The 22,598-nt window shown below is 39.0% G+C and overlaps 1 protein-coding gene across 1 annotated transcript in view; it reads right to left on the reverse strand.

Moving 5' to 3' along the window:
- Positions 1-934: 934 nt before the first annotated feature.
- The window catches only part of gnaz (guanine nucleotide binding protein (G protein), alpha z polypeptide), a 36,299-nt gene continuing 14,635 nt past the window's right edge, over positions 935-22,598 (reverse strand). The window contains exons 3-4 of the mRNA XM_068335128.1: positions 15,280-16,605; positions 935-2,978 (exon numbers count right to left, since the gene is read on the reverse strand). Of these exons, the coding sequence (XP_068191229.1) occupies positions 2,634-2,978; positions 15,280-16,002 (1,068 nt within the window). The 5' untranslated portion in view covers positions 16,003-16,605 and the 3' untranslated portion in view covers positions 935-2,633. The remainder of the gene's footprint in view (positions 2,979-15,279; positions 16,606-22,598) is intronic.

Here is a 22,598-nt window from a genome sequence, read left to right on the forward strand (position 1 = left end):
ATGTTTTTGGACTAATGCCTTACAATGGAGCTGGTATGCTGGGCAAATTGTGAATCTTATTGGTATATTTTATTTTATTAGCTTAGGATGTGTGTTGATTTTTTATCATCTTCATTAAGAATAACTAAGTAACCTCCTCCAACAATAACTTCATGTTTTATTTGTTCAGCATCAAATGCGTAGCGACACCTTGTCAGCCAACAAATCCTAACTGTTTTAACTTGTTTTGTTATGTGTACAACATTAAACAAAATGCTGATCAAGTCAGATGACTGCTGAGTAATATGATGTGTGAAAACAGATGTATCATCAGGTCTGGAGCCTGAACATCATCAGTTTAATTTGTTGTGACGCTGCAAGGGTTTAAGGTTATAGCTAAGATTAGGGGCATCAAACTTGATTCATCTTGTTCATAGGGACCTATGTTGGTTCCATTGTAATTAAGAGCTCCCCATCCTGCCAAATCCAACTCTAATCCCTAGAGTAGTTATTCAGAGTTTACATTTTACTGCTAATTTGGACTTGAATGAATACATAAATCATATTTAACACTGTAATGACTAAAACTTGCCAAAATTGTCAGCAGACATGTTAAATAAACATGGGTGTACGTTGATATTAGTAAGATTTGTGTGGCCCCGTCACACATAGGCAAATTTCAATCAGGCGTAATTAATATTTAACGTAGGAGATTTTTCAACCATAGGCTGAAACTTTATGGCAACGGCACAAACTTTTATGTAATGTTGTTGGACAAGGCTGGACGCAAGGATTTCAGGAAGTATTAGCTACCCTACGGTAAAAGCATTTGAGGCATCATAATTATAAAAGACAAAGACCGTTGACATTTAGGGGAGTCACTACAAACACAATGAAAGCACTTCGGACACAACCACCACCCAGAAACACAATTACTACACACCATGGACATTTGCATAAGTTGTTTTATTCATTGTTGTTGTCCTTTTTATATTTCTTTTTAAACTGTTGTCTTTTGTTGAGGTGGACATCCTGTAAAGTCAAGCCTGAAGCCCTTAACTGCGTTGTTGCACATCAGCCTCTACAATGAAAAGAAAGGGTAAGAGGAGAAGTGGAAAGGGGTTTTCCTCCTGCTCTTTCCCACGCTTCCTATTTATCTCACTTACAGCACCCCAACTCAACCTTTATTTTCATTTTGTTTGAACAAAGAGTGTACCTTACAGTATATTTACACATCATACTGACTGGCTGTTTAACAATTTCCACATCGATAACGGCAGGAAGATTGAACTTTCAAAATTTGCGCTTATGTTTACTTATTTTTCTACAGACTTGTTCTCCTTCCATCCATTTTTCCTCTCATGCTACTTTTGCAGTGAGATTTTTATTTTCTTCATCATTATCATTATCATCAATATCAGTTATCGTCATCATCACATTATAACAACCTTTTTTATAATGATATAACTCTTCAATAGATTCCTCTCTGACAACTGTACAATCATACACAGTGTTTGACTTTTATATATATATATTTTTTTATTTTTTTTTGGGAATATATTATTTGAACCTAAGAAAAAAGGAACATAATTCCAAATTAAATATATTAGTATCCCAAAGAAACAAAATCATGCATGTCTTCATATATTTGTCCATAAAAACAAAACAAAACAAAATTATTATAATAGATTGGATCAAGTTTATTTACAAATTGATCTTGGCACTGTTTTTGTCGTCTCTTGCTGGAAACTAGTATATTCATAAAGAATACTTTTGACTCTATGGAGGGCAACAATCTCCTGGTATCATAAGTCAGTGACCTGCTATAAAAGGCAGGATGTAAGAGACATATTCTTTTTTTAAAGCACAAAAAAAATAAAGAAAGAAGGGGTAGGAACAACATTGAAGTCGGACAAGGGGCAAAACGGAAATAGTGTGTAGAAAACTTAATTGACTTCAGCTTTACACTGTGGCAGTTTCCTCTTTAGGCAGAAACCCTGTGACGTTTTATCTCATCAGGTGCTCTCGCTGGTTATCATTGGGTGACAATCCAAAAGAGGACATTGATTCTGTCAAAACTCTTGTTGTGAAGCAGCTTTAATTGACTCTGGCAAATAAGATAAAATGACAAACCCAGAACCACCAGGACAGATCTGCTACTTTAGGAGTAGCGAGCAGGCAGGTAGGTTAAGGGTAGCTGTCTAAAATTTCCAGTGTTGCCTCATCAGACAAGTGTTTGACTGTTGATCATGTGAGTGAGCAAACATACGGATGTGTGTTTGTGTGTGTGTGTGTGTGTGTGTGTGTGTGTGTGTGTGTGTGTGTGTGTGTGTGTGTGTGTGTGTGTGTGTGTGTGTGTGTGTGTGTGTTTTACGGTGTCTCTGCATACTCATATTCAGTGCAAACACATTGGGTAAAATTCCCATCTCAACCTTCCCCATCAGCTCTGCTGTTTCAACTGAAACGTTCAAATCTCCTGTTTCGTCCATCTCTGACCATTTCACACCTCATTTCATTTGCAGTTCCTCTGGTGCACCGCTTCAAAGAGATAAACCATCAGGCTTGACCGACACGCCCATCGTATATCCTGTCTAATAGCGGGCCAACTGCGTTAACACTCACCCTCCCCTCATCCACCCACCCAGACTCAGGTCCTAGCACAGTCCAATGTACTTTAGATTGTTCTGGATGATCACGTCCGTGACAGCGTCGAACACAAACTGGATGTTGCTGGTGTCAGTGGCACAGGTGAAGTGCGAATAGATCTCCTTGGTTTCCTTGTTGCGGTTGAGGTCCTCAAACTGCCGTTGCACATAGACGGCTGCCTCCTCGTAGGTGTTCTGTCCTTTGTAGTCGGGGAAACACACTGTCAGAGGAATACGCTTGATCTTCTCAGCCAACAGGTCCTTCTTGTTGAGGAAGAGAATGAGTGACGTATTGGTGAACCAGTTGTTGTTGCAGATGGAGTCGAAAAGGCGCAAGCTCTCCGCCATGCGGCTCTGTGTGCAGAAAGAGGACAAAACAGAAACAGGCAAAGTCAGATTTTGAGGAAATTATTTTGTAACCCACCTAACTATCCACACTTTTTGTGTGGTAATGAATATTTGGTCTGCTTTAAAATAGAAATGTAGAAATTACACACACCCCGACCCCAACAATGCACAAAAATATAACATTAAATTCACTCTGTGAGCTTTTGTCTCTCATAACATAAGAGATTTGGAATCCTCCAGCACTCCATCACAAACTCACGTTACCAGCCAAAGGTACGACTTCTCTGTTATGACAACAGAGACCTGAAACTCAGGCAGACAAAGACCTCTATTTGAACTCTTCTCACATTCTCCTCTGAAGCAGCTGACTTCAGCGCCTTCATTCTCCAAGTCAAATGATCAACAGTGATCTCACTCAAATGAAATATCCTTATATGTAATACAAATCAGATAGATGGGATCTGATTGAAGCCACTGAGACTCCTCCAGTTGTCCCCTATCAGTGTGAACCCATGTTTTCCTCTTTAGTTTTCAGTATGAAAACAGTTTACATGGTCTGACGTTATTGTTTTTAACACACTGGACCCCATTAGGTGGAACATTTTCATTCCCTCCATGCTTATTTACATTCTCCAGCTCTTTGATTAGTTAGTGATGAGATCAAATAAGGCCAAAGTGGCACATGACTGCTGTCATTGTGGATCAGATTGTTTGATTTTACAAAACTCCATAATAAAACTTCATTATTATCCATTATTTCAAATAGCAATGAATACACTCTATACACTCTAAACAGAATGATATATGCTGGTTGCAATGCAGAAGAAGATATCATATATCTATCCATGAGCACATGTTTAGGTATGTGTTCATCTACACATCCAGTTTTTCCTCATGTGGCTGATTACACTGAAGAAAAGAAAGAAAAGTAAGTTGATCTGTTATTCCCAGATAATGTGGCCACTGGCCAACATCTTGTGACTGGGAGGTTGTCAGATGGAAGACTGCTGTTTATAAGGTTACAGAAATAACAGGACGCTCTTAGCAAATCACAAGATCTGAATGGCATGAAAAAATTATACTGAGGAAATAGCTGAAGATTAAAATATCCAAGTACAAATTCCAAGTAATTTCAGATTATTTTATGATGTCAATGACAGAGATAAAAAAGCTTCCATCATGTGAAATCACTGTCATGTAACTCTGCATCATGGCTAAAAAGAATTTTAGAGATCCCGATAAGAGCTTCCTCTGTCAAACGGACGAGTGAAAAACGCAATTGTTCTGCATCATAAACATAATGTGTGCAAATTGATTTTATTCTGCTTTGTGGCTCTTTTTCAAAGGGCGGAAACACCGACGAGGAGGCAGCCGTCTATATTTCATTCTAGTCAGTCAAAGATGCAACGATCAATGTCAGTGAGGAGACAGAACAAGTCGGTTGAAGCACAATAGCTTCAAAGTCGCTGCAAGATGTTGTAATAAAATTATAAAAAATATGTCAAGAAAGTAGCTTACATAATAAATTATCTAATTATATATTCATGTGACTAAAACTAAAATAAATAATAATTTTCTTCAGCACTTTTCAAATATTTCAGAATGTTGACCGTTTTACAGAATGTAGCTGCAAAGGGGCACAAGCCAGTGTCTCATTGTGCCAGTCTCAAGCTCGGATAAATAGAGAGGGTTGTGTCAGGAAGGGCATCCAAACTAAAACTTTTGCCAAATCAAACATGCGAATCAAATCTATGACTTCCATACGGTCGAGGCCCGGGTTACATACACACACAAACACACACACACACACACACACACACACACACACACACACGCGCGCTCTCTATATCTCTCTCTCTTTCTCCCTCTTACACAGTCACTCAGTCACACACACATGCACAAACAGACGCACCTTAATAAACTTTTTTTTAACTTTGTGTGAAAATAATAGCAAGAAGATTAGGTGGTAAAAATAAATAAAGAACTGGGAAAAACAGTTTGATCATAAAAAGAAAAAAAAAACATTAAAAAGAAAAAAAAATTAGAAAGTTGTGTCAAGCGTGACAATTGTTGTTTACGCATACTTTGTAGTTCATAATTACATCCCGAGAAGCGGTGATGTATTGTAATTGTCACTGTTTGTGTGTCCGTCCGTCCGTCTGACCACCAAATATCTTCACAACCGTTGCCGATAGAAAGATGAAAGAAAAAGCACATTACTCAGGCGGCAAAGGGGATGAAAATGAGGTAATGACCTTGACCTTGAAACTAGTTCAAGTTCAAATTTCAACTTTTGTAAAAAAATTTGCACATATCTCAGGAACCGGATGAGATAGAAAGACAAAACAAAAGGCGTTATATTCAGGAAGGCAAGGGGATGAATATTAGATCACAACCTTGACCTTGAAAAAATGGGTCAAGTTCAAATTTTCACTTTTATACCTTTTTCGACATTAAAATGCCAAGAACAATATTGTAGGAGGTCCTGAGTCTGTCTGCTACAGTATACCTCTAGCAGTGGTCATGTTAAAAATATGAAATGAAAAGCCAAATACTCAATAGTATGATAAAGAATTCAATGCTGGGACCATTATGAAAGTAGATCAGGGTACAATTTTGAATTCAGAGGTTTTGCGGGATGTTGCAGTCTCTGACTACCTTGTTTCCTATTGCATGGGTTGTATTCATTCATTCACCTCATTGCGTTTTTGGTAGGCAGTCACGTGATATCGTACGTGCATTCTACTGGCTGAAGGAATCTGGAAGTGCTATAAGTCCCGTGAGTCTTGGACTTCAGTGAGACACAAAGGTGCTTTAAACAGTCGATAAGAGTGTGGGAAAAGGTAAAGATAGAAGGTGGTTTAATATCAGTATGGGGAGGGTCATAAATGTTTAAATTACTGTAAATAATAAGATAAATAGTTTGTCTTTCTATCGCGGAATTTGTTAATTGTGTGTGATTCCTGGAACGCGTTACCCACAAGGAACAAGGGCGCACTGTACACACTGTTTCACGTTCCAACAAACAGGTATAAACCTCTGAATCACTCAATAACTATGGAAATGAGATGTCAAAGGCAAGGTGATGTCAAGTGTGTTTCAGGTGCAAAATTCTTTCTGAAAGTTGTCAGTCATCAACTGAGTGGTGGTAACGACTGACCAAAGATGCTATGCTTATGGGATATTTTGAAAGAAAATACAAATCAAATCATCACAAATTTCAAGGTTTATAATAAAGATCTTGATGTGAGACTGTGTTAAATAGCTGGTGTTAATTGCGTATACATTGTTGGAATTTCACGAAGAGATCAGAGGAAGCGCTTTTGTTGCCAGCAGCGTGATGTCCTCTTATGATACTCCGGCTGTGATACTGTGTTACAGTGAAGCCTCCATGTCGTAAGCAGCTACTAAATTCAATCTAAGGTCACTCTACTTTTATTTTTGTTGTATTTTATACAAAATTGAAACCTCATCAATGTTCTGTAGAAAAATTAATAATGAACCATAATAGATAAATCCTACGGACTTGATGCATCTCCATTTTCTATAATGTGTGTCATTGTTATAATATATTGAAATATGTATCACAATAAGATACAAGATATCACAGTGTGCAGTAACACATTCCATGTAAGACCAAACTCTACTTGTTGCAATTACTATTAGTATAGCCAATGGATGATGCAGTGTGGTAGGACTATCAATCAATTTATTAACAATACAAGACAAGATTTAAGGCCTTAGTTCTCACCAGGTTGTTTTAAATTGTTTTAACATTGATTTATGGTGTTTGTTTGTTTGCTTGTTTGTTTGTTTGTATCTAGCTTACTTATTTCTAAACTGAACTAATATTTTATGACATCTTGACATGTAATGTTACGTTACTACATGATCAGATTATTTCACTGGCACGAAAACCTTTTCTATTCAGATTTGTTGTTTTTGTCCTTTATCTTAGCCCTTTGCAGTGTAAACAAGGAAAACCTGATTGTTTGATTGATATCTTTGAAGCACAGTGTAAAACATGTCAGTGTTTTCTCCTAAATTTCACTGACTCTGGCAAAAAAAAAAAAAGTATTTTAACAGCTTATACATGAGTGTCCACACAGTTCTAACTTTTAGTTGAATTTTCATCTACGTTCCTGTTGTGAGCGAATACCGTTATGTCGTACGGGTGACCGCCAGCTGAGACCAGGGATTGGCTTGTCACTTTACTTGGCAACTGCAGGGCTGACCTCCCACCATCCCAAACCATCTTCCCCCACCCTCCCCATTAAAAGCAGTGTGTTTTCATTGTGGGCATGCAGACACTCTTCCATTGCTCGAAACACACGCAAAGAAGGTAGAGCGCCCCTCCCACACCACTACCACACACACACACACACACACACACACACACACACACACACACACACGCACGCACGCACACACACACACACACACACACACACACACTCACACACACAAAAACCGCTTTTTCCATTGACAGCTCAGAGGCACAGGTCTTAATTAAGCTTTAGCATTAATGAGGAGGTTCATCCTCGTGTCATTGCTGTTTCCCTAAATACGAACCTCTCAGGTTTGCAGCAACTCCCTCCTAATTCATTAAATTCATTTTAAATGCCACTGCCTGACAAGACGGGATGTTTTTCTCTGCCACTGTGTTTCTGTACTGTACCTGAAATTTCCTTTATGTGTTCTATGACTTTCTCTTTTCTCTGCTGCGGTGGCATGCAGCACTGCAGGCTTTTAGTTCTGAACACCCTTATAGCTGCTCCATCGTCACATAACTTGTGTTTTAGATCCTTGGCGAACAGTCGAAGAAGGTCACATTCTCTTTACGTTTCTGTGCGACTCTTTTGTAATGCAGAAGAGTGTGATGCGTTAGCCTTATGCTCTCTGCAGCAGACACCATAACAGGACTACAGCTGTATGTGTCAGGATACTTATTTATACTTGATAGCTAGCTTTGCATCAGCAGCTCAAATTCATTGTTGGGCAAGCATAATCCTAGGTAGTGTCCTGCCTCTAACCGTGCAGCGTGAGCCCATGGTATTTTATATGTAGTCACATGGTGACCACTGGGAATGGTTTTTTGGAGTCCTTTGAATGCTCTACTTCTTTTTCCAAGCTCTTACAGATACTAATGGGTGAATGGATCTTGTTACCATAGCAAGCTGTAGGTAACTCTGCAACTGTTCTTTTTGTGAAGAAACCTCCTCTTTAGCTCGAGGTCATTCATAATCGAGTGTCGATCTGAGACGATACATGTCTCATACAGACCACGTGTGATTCCAAGTGCAGCTGGTGGGTTTTTTTTTTTCCCATGAAATGATCCACATCCTGTCAGATGGGGACGAGAACCTCATACATGTGAAATATCTGGCTGTGTGGAGAAACAGCCTCTTCACTCAGACAACAACGGATCAAAAGTGAAGTGTTTGCGAAGAATATTTTGAAGCTAGAGTGAAGATTAGCTGACTTAATTCATGTAAAATACTTCTTTTTTATCCTATTAGAGAACTTTGTGATTTTTTTGGTTACAAGTAGCACTTGAATTCTTAAGTTATTATCAAGTATGTTTTGTAAAATCATAAATTTCTAACTAAATTTTAGAGTTGGGATAGATGTACCAATTTTGAGTCCCCTCAAGGTGAAATATCACATTCAGAGGGATGGACCAGCCAGACATGCACACATATTTAACCTAATTATGTGCAGACAGATAACTAAAAAAAAAAACTCCCTCCAAGGGTGTTGTCTATGCAAAGGCAAAAAAAACAAACATGTGATGTTTTTTAGTTGGAATGTCCTTGAACAGGCTAATTGTATTCTCTGGAAAGACTGCTTTGAAATTGAAGCAATTCAATTACATGTTTTCATATTTTCTCTAAAACAACTAGGTGGTCAGAAAGAACATATCCCTGCCCCCATTCATCATTCTGACAACGCCCCCGGTGCTTCTAAAGTCTTTTTAGGACTTACAGTCATTCAAATCAGATCAGGCCACAAAGTCATCTTTGGTGTGACTTGATGGAGAAAATTCATGCGACAGCCTTTGACACATAAACACATGAAACACAAGTAATTAATTTCCAGTTGTCTTCCATGTGATAGGTAATTAATTCCTGAGCAAGAGATTAATGGTACCATAATTGAAACAACAGAAATGGCGCCGCTGCTGCAGTCAGTGCCTTGATGTGTGACTGATACAAGCTAAGTGACCATTAGCCTCACGTTGATGCTTTTCATTTTCACCTCATTCAGAATTCATTTTGGTCACTCACCCTTGGCTAGATGTGCAAAACAGCAAGAAACAAAATCCACAAACAGTCACAATACATGTAAGCACACAATGCATATCTATTCTCTCCTGTACTGCTGTTTGTTTCCCCTCCTCTCCTCTCACCCTCCACGTCCCTTCTCATCCTCCCTTCCCTAGTCACAGCTCACTGTCAACAGTGCAGGATTAGGATTTGCCTGGCCTGTTGCTAAGCAACGGTATCCATAGCAACCAATTCATTACGAAGATAGGGATGGGACTGTGGAAATGCATCAGGGAATGGGTTGATGGGTAAATGTTGTACTGTAATTATTCTAGTGTATTCTGTGTTATGTATGCTGGTGCATTGAAGTGTAAAGATCACATCTGATGAGGATTGTTTTTCTACTTGCATGACGTATGAAGCTTTAAAAGCTAAGATCACCAAGACAATCACGAGACACAATGAGGTGTCATTATTAAAACAATAAATTTCCCTCTAATGAGGATTTTCAAAGCGTCAGAAACACATTTGTTTCCATGAACAACCTGTTTTCTGGAGCAATTAATCACCAATCATCATACGTATATAAATACATAATACTGTACTACGAATGCTGTTATGACGGTTGACTTCTTAAATAAATATCAACCTTTTCAGGCTCTGCCATTCAGCTTTTATAATTAGTCCTGATGTGTTGTTTTCCATCAAACAAAGATTCACCGAGTCTCTATTTATCTAGTAATGTTCAGCTTATTACTGTCTTTGTGTTGAAGATATCCCTGAAGCTTTATATACTTTAGAATTTGTAGCTACTTTGTGTACTTGTGCAAGCGTAGGAACACATCCATGGATTTTTTTCTTTATTCTCTCATTGGATTCACCTACTAAAAGAGACACAGACATAGTTCAACAAAAGCCCAACAGCTTTACTAATACCGTGCTTCAGGTGAGTGTCCCTACAGACGCAAAATGTTTGACAGGTGAACAGAAGCATGACAATGCAATATGGTTATTGTGTGTCTTCAGCAATTACTTAATAATTTTAAGAACATATGTAAAGTACAGCGCACCATCCTTATTGATTTAGTGATGTGTGGTAAAGAAGGTCACATGTATCGCTCCTAGCAGGCCCATACTATTATTATGCACGGAGAGGGAGGTTTTACAAGAGTCAAATTCTACTCTACTATTTAATTCAATGTAACGGATTACAACGAGTTTGGTGTTAGTGTATATGATGGTCAGCAGCTTTATACAAATTAATGTCTTTTTTATTACAAAATAAAGCTAAATTCAGCACATTATTACTTTTTTTTTTCCTCGTAATTTCAGAACTTTAAATCGTGCAAAAGGTTAGCATTCAGTTGTGGAAAGACTTCTGCATTTGTCAAAAAAAAAAAACATTGACACATTCTCATCTTTTTTTTTTTTCTTATAAAAGCGGCTCAACACATTTCAGTATTTCCTGTCAGATAAGTCGGATTCTATTCTGTTGCTTGCCAGAAGCTATTTTGTTCTGGTTAATTTTCATTATCTGTTTTCCGGAAGACAAATTTGTCTCTGGCTTTTAAAACCATCATTCTGCCCAATATACAGATGGATTTTACATTTTGAAATTTAATTTAAATGCATATAACATTCAGCATATCCGGGGATACTGCTCTGTAGAATTCCCATTTAATTTTCCATACTGCAGCAGCTTGTCAGTGTAATTCTCTCTGTGGACTTGAATTGGGGTCAGCTTTATGACCCATTCCCTTGCTGTCACATTTTGCTGACCTTCATTCCATGAAATAAGATAATAATAATCATGTCTTCATTTATGCCACACCTTTCAACAAGGAATGACACAATGTGCTTCACTAAACAAATGCAGAAGAAAAACAATTTTAATCACAACTGATGCTGAACCTAACGCAACTGAATGAACGAAATTCCCCAGCTGATATATTTTCTCCATAGCATATCTCCAGCTGAACCTCCTCTTTCTCATATTGCAGGTGTGCTGTATATGGTATATGGAAACTATATTGTGTGTTAGGTAAAAGCTGCTCAGCATTGCTGTGAGCTGACAGTGGTTTTGGAAGGTGGGAGCTCTAAGATGTGAGAACTCGCTCGTGTAGCAACATGTCAGACTGAAGTCCATAAATTTATCTGTGGGTGAAAAGCTCATGCATTTTTGCTGTCTGTCTATTGATCGTCTATCTGTCCAGTATGGATCTCAATTCTTTCATGGATCCTTGCCGTTTCGGATTAAATGCTAATTCAGAATGCAGCAGACACGCTGTTCGCATGTAACATGTTAATCCAGCTCTGAATCACTTCACTAGCTCGCGGTACAATACGAATTCACCTTCAAAGCGCTGTTAGTGGTTTGTGTCTTCCGTACACGTCTGATTTGCTCACTGATTATGACTCAGTCAGGCCTTCGGGTCATCAGGTCTAGGGTTTTGTGTTTTTTTGCCCATGCCTAGAATTGAGTCTAAAGCCCATGAGAATGTCTCGAGTTACATTGGTCTTGTGCATCAGAACAAAGTGCCTATTAAGTCAAGCTGTGTCCACTATTCTATATCTGTGGATATGCAGGTCACCTACATTACACAACAAACAACTGCATCATTTCAGCAGTTAGATCCGGTAAGTGTTGCTGCAGTGTCACGTTGTGTGACTGTGCTGAAGCTATAACCTATTTAAAAACACAACACAAAAGTCTACTTTAGTCTTACATATTTATATTCATTGCCACGATTGGATTTTGGCTTAAAGTGACATCACCATTTATGTCATGTTGAATTTAAATTGATTTTAGCTTAAAATTTCACACATTTACATTTTAAACCAATTTCACTATCCCAAAATCTATGAGGTCACACAGTTAACATTGAAACTTGTAAAATTCAGTCATAATAGTAAATTTCACGTTTGATTAATTTCAGAAAGAGACGTTGAAAATTTCATTTTTTAATAAGTAACGATAGAGAATTGATGACGTGCAGCAGCACAAGCTGGCATGACAGCTTTGTAGTTTGGCCTCACAGGAAATTTAATCTCTCACACGAAATATGAAAATAACTTCCAGTTGCTAGATTAATTCATAGTATTCTATTAGTTCAAAGGTCACATCAATAATAAAATCAACCCTTCGATGCAGCTTTGATTAACATGAGATGATGTCGGATTCACTTACCCCATCCGACCTCTCACTGAGCGCATGCTGGGATAAGTTCCTAACCGCTCATCCAGCATGAGCAATGTGGCTTAAAGAATGCGAAGACAAATAGAGTTTTAACACTTGTGATGCTTTATATGAAGAAAAAACATTAGAACAAAAAAATAATCAAAGGAATAAAATATATCCCATAGAATTTTATGGGAAATTATATAATTATTACTTCTTTATATGCTGACCTCACAGCGGCTGATGTGTTTTACACTCATAGGCACCATAGTCATGGTGACATGGGGAACGGCATGTGAGACAAACTTATTATGGATAAGTTGGGTGGAATTTGAGTGGAATTTTAATTCATTATATGATGTCAGTAGCATCAGAATGTGGCTTTACTTCAAAGTCACCACAATAATCTGGTTAAGAAGGGCAGATACAGACAAATCCATCCATCCATTTTCTTGTTGAAAAGACGATTGTGATCGTAGATGAGATGATCGCAATCGTCTCATCTATGGGAGTTTATCTGCCTTGACGGTTAAGGGTCTACTGGAGCCTATCCCATCTGACTACAGACAAGAGGCGAGTTACACCCCGGATGAGACGCCAACTCATCACGGGGGCTACATGAAGGAAAAACAACCACTCATGTTCAAACTCACACCTGTGACCAATTCACCTAAGCTGCATGTTGTTGGACGTGGGAGGAAGTCGAAGAACCCAGACAGACACCAGAACTTACAAACTCCATGCATAAAGGAATCAAACCTGGAACCTCCTTGTTGTGAGGCAAGAGTTCTGCCCACTGCTCTTTCATGCTGCCCCACACAGACAACAATGGTATCTAAAATAATCCAAATTATATCTCGAAAATGTGTGTCAGAGGTTGAATAAGTCCTGTCTATGTGCAATAAATCCCTAAAGGCAGTTTACTCATTACATGGTTTCCCTGAAATCAGATAAAGTATTAAATCACAGTTTGGCCACTTGAAATACAGACAAAGTTATTGTAACAATTTCTGAATCACAAGTTAGACTCTCCTCAATTGACTGGAGAAACACTGTTGGTGTTTTTAAAGTGAACTTAAGCTCAGGCCCATGTGGTGAAACATAAGAAATGCCTCCCAGCGGACTTTGCAGCAGGGCTGCTGCTCTAATTTCAAGTCTTTCTCTCTGTTTATTAGCATTCATTGCTTTTGTCTTCTTCTCACATATAAGAACAACAATTTGTTTTTCCAGCAGCGGTGAGCTCCCTTTGCTAAGCAGTGTCTTCACATTCTGTTAATTCTCACAGGGACCGCATCACACTTGATTCTGTGAACCCAATTAACACCATGCAACATTTTTCTCCTCAGACTTTATTTTTAACCTGTAAAACTAATTGATTTCATGTTCCAACCCGCATCCGCGTGTATGTCTTATTATCCATGTAACTTTACAGTTTTGTTGCAGGAATGATAAAGTCTCTATGTCTTTTGAATTTTGTAGAGACCATAGAAAGATATCAAGATATTTTTTGGGGAAAAGAGCATCTAAAAAGAAATAAAAAATGGCTGACCTCTCAGTCTAGAATAAAACGCCAGAGTCACATCTATTGTTGATATTCTGTTATCAAAAAAGGCAATGAAACAAGCAGTAACTTCTCAACTATTCTGAAATGTTCAGATAAGAAGATGATATGCTATGGATAGCAAATTGTTCAAATACTGTGACCATGAAACAGAGATAAGAAACAATTGTAAGTCTTAATGCTGCCACATCAAGGCAAAGTGAAAGCTTTTTACATGTCCGTACAAAATTAAAGCAATCATGTCGCCAGCCAACTTATGAGTGTGAACCATAAAATCTGGCCAAGGCTCTTTAAACTACTCATTAAACAAAACTGAATGAACTGCAGAAGAATTAATGTATGTAATATTATTTAGAATCAGAATAAAAGAATGAAGAGTTCAAGACCATGTGGGATATTATGAAAGCCAGTCAGCAAACCAGTCTGCACTCATGACCCAGATATATCTCCATACACATACACACATGCATGCACGCTCGCACGCACACACACACATATATATATACACATATACACATATATATATATATATATATATATATATATATATATATGTGTGTGTGTGTGTGTGTGTATGTGTGTGTGTGTGTGTGTGTCTGTGTGTGTGTCTGTGTGTGTGTGTGTGTTGAATGTTTTTGAAGTTTATTCAGTTCTACCTTTTTGGGGGGGCAGTACAGATATTTGAACTCTTCCGAGGTTGTAAACACAATGACAGTCATTAAAGTTACACATTAACTGTTGAGTCAAAATATTTTTTATGGGTAATCAAAGCCACTGAACATACAAGTGGCTTTGGCTTGCCTAATGGGGCATCGTGTGAGTCATCAGCGTTATTATCAGGTTTCACTTGACCAATGGTGTGAACAGTCGTGAACCTCTGTGGGAACAGATGCTGACTGCATTGGATTATGGTAGGAGATAGCGGCTTAGACCAGACCACTGTCTAGACATGATCTTCTCAGTGGACTGCCAGGGTTATTGGTATCCCAATGGATTACAGTAAATCAGATTAAAAGTGAAGTTATAACTCACACAAGAAATAAATTCTCGCCACATCTAAATTATGCAAACCTGTGGTGAAAATAGAGAGAAGCATTTTTTCTCACTAATGGTATAATACAATATGAGGGAATCCCTGCATAATTTGTCTTAATTGGGTTGATTTCTGCCTACTTCTGCTTCAAACTACTGTCTTACACTTTGATCCCATTGGGCTGCGGTTTTTTGTGGAATCAAGTCATTCATGTAAGTGCCTGTTGCATTCAAGCAAGCATTTAAATCAGTTTGGGTTTTTTTGCTTACCGTCTGGTTGTCCTCATAGAGTTTGAGGTCATAGCCACTTAGCTCGACGCAGAAAATGATTGCTGTCACACCCTCAAAGCAATGGATCCACTTCTTTCTTTCAGAACGCTGTCCACCCACATCTACCATCTTGAATGTGAGCTCTTTGAAGGTGAATTTGTTCTCCACTATTCCGGTGGTCATGTCGCGCGATCGCAGGATGTCCTCTACAGTAGGGATATACTCTACTGCAGAGATGCGGTCCAGGTCATTCAGGTAGTAGGCAGTGTTGTCCTCTAGGTGGTACTCGTTAGATCGTTGAAAGCACTCCTGCACCCCTGAGTCAGCCCACAGACGTTTCATGACCCCCAGCAGCTCCGGAGTGATCTCCCCCTTGCTCTCTGCTGGTCCTGTGAGGGCAAAGAGCTGCACGGCGTCATAAGCTCGATCAGGATTGTGAAAGTCAATCTTGAGAGTCGTGAGGGCGCGGATGATTCGGGTGAGCGAGTCAATGGCGTTATATAGAATGAGGGGCTTGTACTCTTTGCAGGCCTCCAAATTGAAGCCCCCGCTGTGGATGATCTTCATCTGTTTGACTATGGTGCTCTTGCCAGAGTTGCTGGTGCCCAATAAGAGCAGTTTAATCTCACGCCGCTGCCGTTGACTCTCCGACCGCAAGTGGCGGTCGATTCGTCGAGAGCGCCGTGCAGCTTCCTTCTCCTCCGAGCTCTGACGACATCCCATGGTCCTCCACCACGTGGTGAGCGCAAAGGAACTCGTGCTGCTGCTTGATGGGAAAGCAAATTAGAATGAAGAGGTTGCCCAAGAAGGAGACGCTGGGGGGGAGTCGGGGAGCGTTTCCACCAAAGTTTTGACACTTGCTGGGAAGAGAGGAAGGCAAAACCTCAATAACTTATCAGTTTAGTAATAGACAGGAGAGCCACCAAACAGAGGAATGACTCAGGAGAATTTCATTCTCTTTTCTCCAGAGCAGTCTGTGAGTCGTGTGTGGGTAGAGCCCAGACTTGTGGGATCCCCACACAGCACGTGGCACTAAGGTTGGACTGCCAGCTGAAGCCACGGGAGCTGGGGTTCATAGCAGGGGAGGCCCCTGAGGAAATGCTTTGGAGGCAGGCTTGGGGAATATATGTCAGTAGAGAAAGCGTTTGGGCTTGATGTGCGCAAATAGCAAAAATCCCTCACTCTTCTCCCACATGGCTCTTGTGATGTCTTGTCTGGCTTCTGCTACCATCCACTGCAGTTCTATATCTAGGTTGATCTTCTTGATAAAGTCTTTCCTTGTCTTCAGTTTTTGTGATAGTTCCTGACAGCTGAAGGCTTCACAATCTGCCAACACACAAGATAGGGAGGAAACATGAATATCAGGTTAAGAGGATTTTAAGTTGGCTAGTTTGGTATCACTGTAGCTGAAAAAAGTGTCATGTACTGATATGAAATGATACCAGTAAGCATCTAGCATTGCTATTTGCTTCTGCTACATCTTTTGCTAATATAGGTAAAGTGACAAATTGACAGGTTTTATCTCACACGCTAATTTTTGACACAGGAGCCTTTTGAGAGAAACAAGCTGCTTCCAGTTACGCATCAACATAACAGCAATAGCAGGCGAACTCTGTCTACAAAGACAGAAATAAAGCATGTCTACTTCCAGACGTTCTGAACTATTACTTCAATAAAAATTGGGAAAACCAACAATATGCTCTAATTTCACTCACCAGTGCATTCACTGCAAGGAAAGTGTTTGCTAATCTGCACACTTTACATTCAGTCACTGCCATGCTAACCTGTGTACACTGCTTCTTCACATTTCTGCTCCACATGGTTACACAACCCAGCCCTCTCTGTCTGCAGTCCTGTGCTGCCATAGACTACAAGCCAAAGTAGATCTTTATCTGCCACACCTACCCATTTAACACCAACACACATGCATGGAGTCATTACACTCACTATCTACATCAAACATGCCATAGAAACATGCAGGGGGAAAAAAAAACATAAACTCAGTGGAAAGAAAGTGACACTGGATTAACATAATGAATGTGTTTCCCTGTCACCAGTAGAATCCTCTACTATTCATACAACAGCCTATTTATGATCACAGTACAACATAAGCTAGCTGGTGCTTTTCGTACTTTCTTACAACTGTAAAACCTCTTATTTTTACCAAGATATGTTTATCCTTAATATTCCACCGCATAATCATAAAATAAGACAAACATTTTCGGGAATATTTTTGCTTTGATATATTGAGTCTTTATATCGTCATACAATAACGAAGCAAGTACTGACTTATAGAAATGTGTTCAATATAAAGTATAATCTTGTGTGATAAATTTGAAGTTAAAAAGAATACAGAGCACCGAATGCATGTGGGATTGTAGAATAAATACTGACTAATAAATGTGAATTCATACCGTGGCCTAGTTTTGTTAGCAAAACTATATTCTGCAAAGAGAGAGAGAAATAGAGAGAAATCATTTCACAGAGGTGAGTGAGGTCCACTCTTCAAATGACTGAGAGGACAAACAGAGCAGAACAAAGCCATAACAAAGAGCCACAACACAAACAGACTGTTGAGCATTGTTTCCTGGCTCCATGCACCTGACTACCTTCAAATGGAAGAGCCAGCCAAACCAGTTACCGCACAACTCTTGATTTTTAGAGCTTTGGGTAATGTCTTTTCAATTTTGTGGCGCAGTAATGTGCAGCACTTGCATTTTCACACTTTTTTTGAAGATATACCACTGAAGATATCTGCTGATGAAGTAGTGTGTGAAATCAGTAACAGCACATTAAAGCTGCATTAATAATTATCCGTATGTAATTACACTGCATCCTAATAAATAAAGCATAACGCAAGATAAAATGCCTTAAAGTTGAGCAAAAAATATACCGAAATTATTTACGGAATTGCTTACTGAGGGAAACATGCTTACCTGTAACAAATACACATGCAAACCCAACTTTAAGTTAGAATGTCCATGAATGTGAGCAACAACAAACATGAGAATAAAATTCAAAACTCAGAACAAATAACTGAGACCCAACAAAATTATAATGTGTTCCTCCGTGTGTGTTTCTCTGAGAGGAGTGCTTACACGATGCTTGTGGTTTCACACAATTGGCTGTTGTGCAAAAAAAGGCATGTCACTTTAAGAGCAAGTGGGTGGAGGTAGAACCATGGGGGGCCATACAGAGTCTTGATATATCATGCCTGGTGAAGTAATGTGATATCCAAGAGATATCCAAGAGACTGAGCCACTCTCCTGTCCTTTCTTCACTATTTCTGATGCTCACTGTCAATCAGCACCCCCTCCATCACCCTCCCGCTCTCACCGTCCTGTTATCAATTTACAGCGCTGCAAATAATTACACCCTTTATTAAAGAGAATTGCATTTCTGTTGTTTGACAGTTTCTTCTTTCCTGCTGCAGTTGAATCCATAAAAACAAAGTGAAGCTTACAGGCTATGTGGTTCAAGCTGCACTGCATACACGCAATATTCACATGTTACGCCTCATTCTCTTCAAAGGGCATCTCACACACCCTCCCAATTGGCTGGGTATTTAAGCAGTAACAATTTCCCATCTCTCCCTGCGCCTGTCAATGCTGCTGCTGCCCTTCATGGGATCTGCCGTCTGTGTTATCAATCACGTTGCCACATCAGCATCCACCTCGAGGCTCCAGTCGAGGGGTTCATAACGTTTGCCCATCACTCCCTGATGCCTCTGTCTTAGCAAATTTGTAGGGAACATTTAAGGTCATTGTGTTTATGCAGAGCTCAGACTATCAGTGTTCTGATGTTGTGATAATAAACAAACTCAAACTGACGAGTTTGAGTTTAATTGCTATATTTTTGAAAATGCAATTAAATTAGTGGGTCGAGTAACATGAGCTTCTGTTATCAGTTTAAACCTTAATTCTTCACTCAGAAAAACAATATATTTACAGTAAAAATGTATTTTCTGTAACTGAAAGTTTGAATGCATTCACAGTTATTAATTACTAGGAGAGTGCACTGTTTTAACACTGCACCAATGTCCCCGCCAAATTATGTAATACTATACTTGAAAACCTACTCTTACGATTTATAATTATGTCACAAATATATTTATTTATAATCAACACAAATATAATTTTGCACAATGTTGAAAACCTATCCATCATTCATCCGGACTGAACCTCTTACCCTCACTTATTCAACACAAATGCGTGAAAATCATTTTTGTGATTCTCTGAAAACCTGCTTATATTTACGGTCTCAAAATGCTGTAGTATCCATACTGCACTTGTAGTTCGCAGCATAACTTTTCACAATCTGTACAACAGAAGTAAACAGCATGTCCTGTTCAAGCATAGCTGTTAGCTGTTATTGACATTAACCACAGCATGAAAAAACAGCTGTGTGCAAAGCGGGGTCATATCACTGCAGAGCTCCCTCAAAATGTTATCAGCTAATATCTGTTGACATTTAATACCCGAAACACTTTATTAGACCTATATATTGCAGTCAGACAAAAAATGTAAATAAATAGATAACTTGGTTGTTCTGCCTTTGTGTATCCATTTGGTATTGGTGCAGAATGTCCCCCCGCTGCTGAAGAGGCATGATGCAAATTAAATTAAAGCACACATGAAGCAGATGATGCTCTTACGTAGTGGCATAATGTGAGACTGACTGATGCTTTAGAGTGCTGCCGGTGCTCAGGTGGATATGAGATGAGGGACAACAAAAGCAGAAAATCCATTTTTTATGAATGAGAATCAAATGAACGTGAATTTACAACAAAAATTAAAAGGCGAAGGTGAGTATTCGGTCATCTTGTAAAGATTTTGTGAATTTGGTATGCAGGAAAAGTATTGTACATAACCTCTTTCAATCATAAATTGTTGTTTTAAGCAGCAGCAGTCATCATGTTTCTGTATTTTTAAAAGCCAGTACCAATCCCTCAGAAGTCACTATACTGTAGAAGAAATATTTTAAACAAACTCTGAAAAGCAACTTCTTACGAGTTGGCATTGACACTGACACTCAGTGTATCTGTTAGAAATAAACAGAAAGGTGTGTGTGCTTTATATATTGAATATTCAGAACAGTATTGTGCAAAACTACTTTGAGTACTTGATAATTACTATTCATTTTCCCCTGGGGTCAAGAGCGTCGCTGAACTTCAAGTAGTACCATTGTGCACATATGTTATGACAAACGTTCTAATGTATCGATTGTCATTGCGCCTCCATTAAAACAACTAACAGTGCTGAACATTCACTCATTAAAACAAGAAGATGTGCTTACTGATCAACCAACCATTTTCCTGTCTCGTCCAAAAGAAGTTGTCTTAGTTGCTTGTAAACTCCTTCCTGCTGCTGCTGCTCCTCCTCCCAACCCAATGCACACACACACACAAACACACACACACACACACACACACACACACACACACACACATGCACTATACACTAACACCAATACCCTCGCCTTGCTGCATTACAATCAAACATTAGTGGAAGACATAAGGCTGTCTGGTCAGTCTTCATATAAAGTTTCTGGAATCTAGCCGTTGTTTTTTTTACGATACCTTTTACAAAAATATCAAAAAGTGAGGAAATGACACAGGATCTGAGATCAAGATCTGCTGGTATCAAGATAAAGCAGTCACAGTGAAACAGTTACTTCTGCACTATATCTATCGGTCAACCACTATATGTGTATGTATATATGTACTATATGTAGTTCTTCAGTTTTAAAATACAGTTTTTATCCATTTTCATCTTTAGATGAAAATGAAGATTCTGCAGTAACAGACGAAGAAATATAGAGAGTAAAACAGCATAGTGAAATACCTGGAACAGAATGGTGCACGTGCCAATAAATCCTCCAAGAGAGACAAGAGGCTCTGCTGGAAAAATGTTATTAATTTATGCAATGCCACAGAGGCAATGAGCAAGCAATGCTTGACTACTTGACTACTGTTGTCTTCAACAACTCGAGCCAGCAAAACATGTGTTGATAATAATTTCCCAAAACTCGCCATGATCATGTGAAGTATCCTGAAATAAGGCTCTTGATCCTGTCTCTAAATGGAGGTTTGGGTGACATTTGTCGGTTTGTGTAGATCATTTAGAGCTGTGTTAATGTTTGTGAACGATAGTGGCACTGCACACCTGCTGAAAGTTTAACGTGTTCATTACCATGAAACAAATTCCTACTCCATTAAAGACACTGTTGACTGTTCAAACAGACACGCTGTGCCTGCAGGGAAAGTCAACAAAGGTGGAAGAACGTATGTTCACTTATTTTTTATTTTCAGTTTTCATATTTTGATCTTTTATTGTGGTGACACTGAACACTGCAGTAAATACAGATTGGGACTTGACATGTGTATCACCTACAAACAACTTAAAGCTCACTTAAACTGAAATAAGTACACAAGATCAGACAGAAACGGGAGTTGGAAATGAGAGTAGTTAAGTTATCCCAATGTATTAACAACCATATAGTACATCATAAAATGCATATAGATTAATCCATAAAGATCGGAGACATCAAGCGATCTTAATCAAACAATCAACATAATGTTATTAGTGTTATTTTTGACATTGATCGAATAAAAAGGACTCAAATCAACAGAAATTGACTCTAAACACTGCTTTTCTGTGACTGGAAAATGTTTGAGCGAGGTAGTTACCCCTGTGGAAGCAATCAACACCTGTCTAACACAAATTGCCTGCAGGTGTGTGTGTGTGTGTGTGTGTGTGTGTGTGTGTGTGTGTGTGTGTGTGTGTGTGTGTGTGTGTGTGTGTGTGTGTGTGTGTGTGTGTGTGTGTGCGTGTGCATCCTTGTTTGTCTCTATGTGGCCCCGCGGTGCACTGGCTCCAGCACCCCGCGACAGCAGAAGAAGCAGGTATTGACAATGAATTAATGAATTAACATTTTTTAGTTGGTTGCCTATGTGTATAGATTAGGACAGTGGTCCCCAACCCCCGGGCCGCAGACCAGTACTGGTCCGTGGGCCATTTGGTACCGGGTCGCACAGAAAGAAAAAATAATGAACATTACTTCCGTTTTATTTTTTTCCGAGTCTGAAAGATGTTTTATTTTGAAAAATTACCTGATTCTCTGTTACATCCGTCTACGTCAGTAGTTGCACCGGGTTGCAACCCGGTACCGGATCGCAGGCCATTAGGTACCGGGCGACACAGAAATTTTGACTTTCTTTTTTTAATTTTTTTTATTGATTACCAGTCTATAGATGTTTTATTTTGAAAAGTGACGTCTGTGCGGAATGACGCACAGACTAATGCGTGTAATGTCTCGCT

The sequence above is a fragment of the Antennarius striatus genome, chromosome 15 (genome assembly GCF_040054535.1).
Source record: "Antennarius striatus isolate MH-2024 chromosome 15, ASM4005453v1, whole genome shotgun sequence".
Classification (NCBI taxonomy): domain Eukaryota; kingdom Metazoa; phylum Chordata; class Actinopteri; order Lophiiformes; family Antennariidae; genus Antennarius; species Antennarius striatus.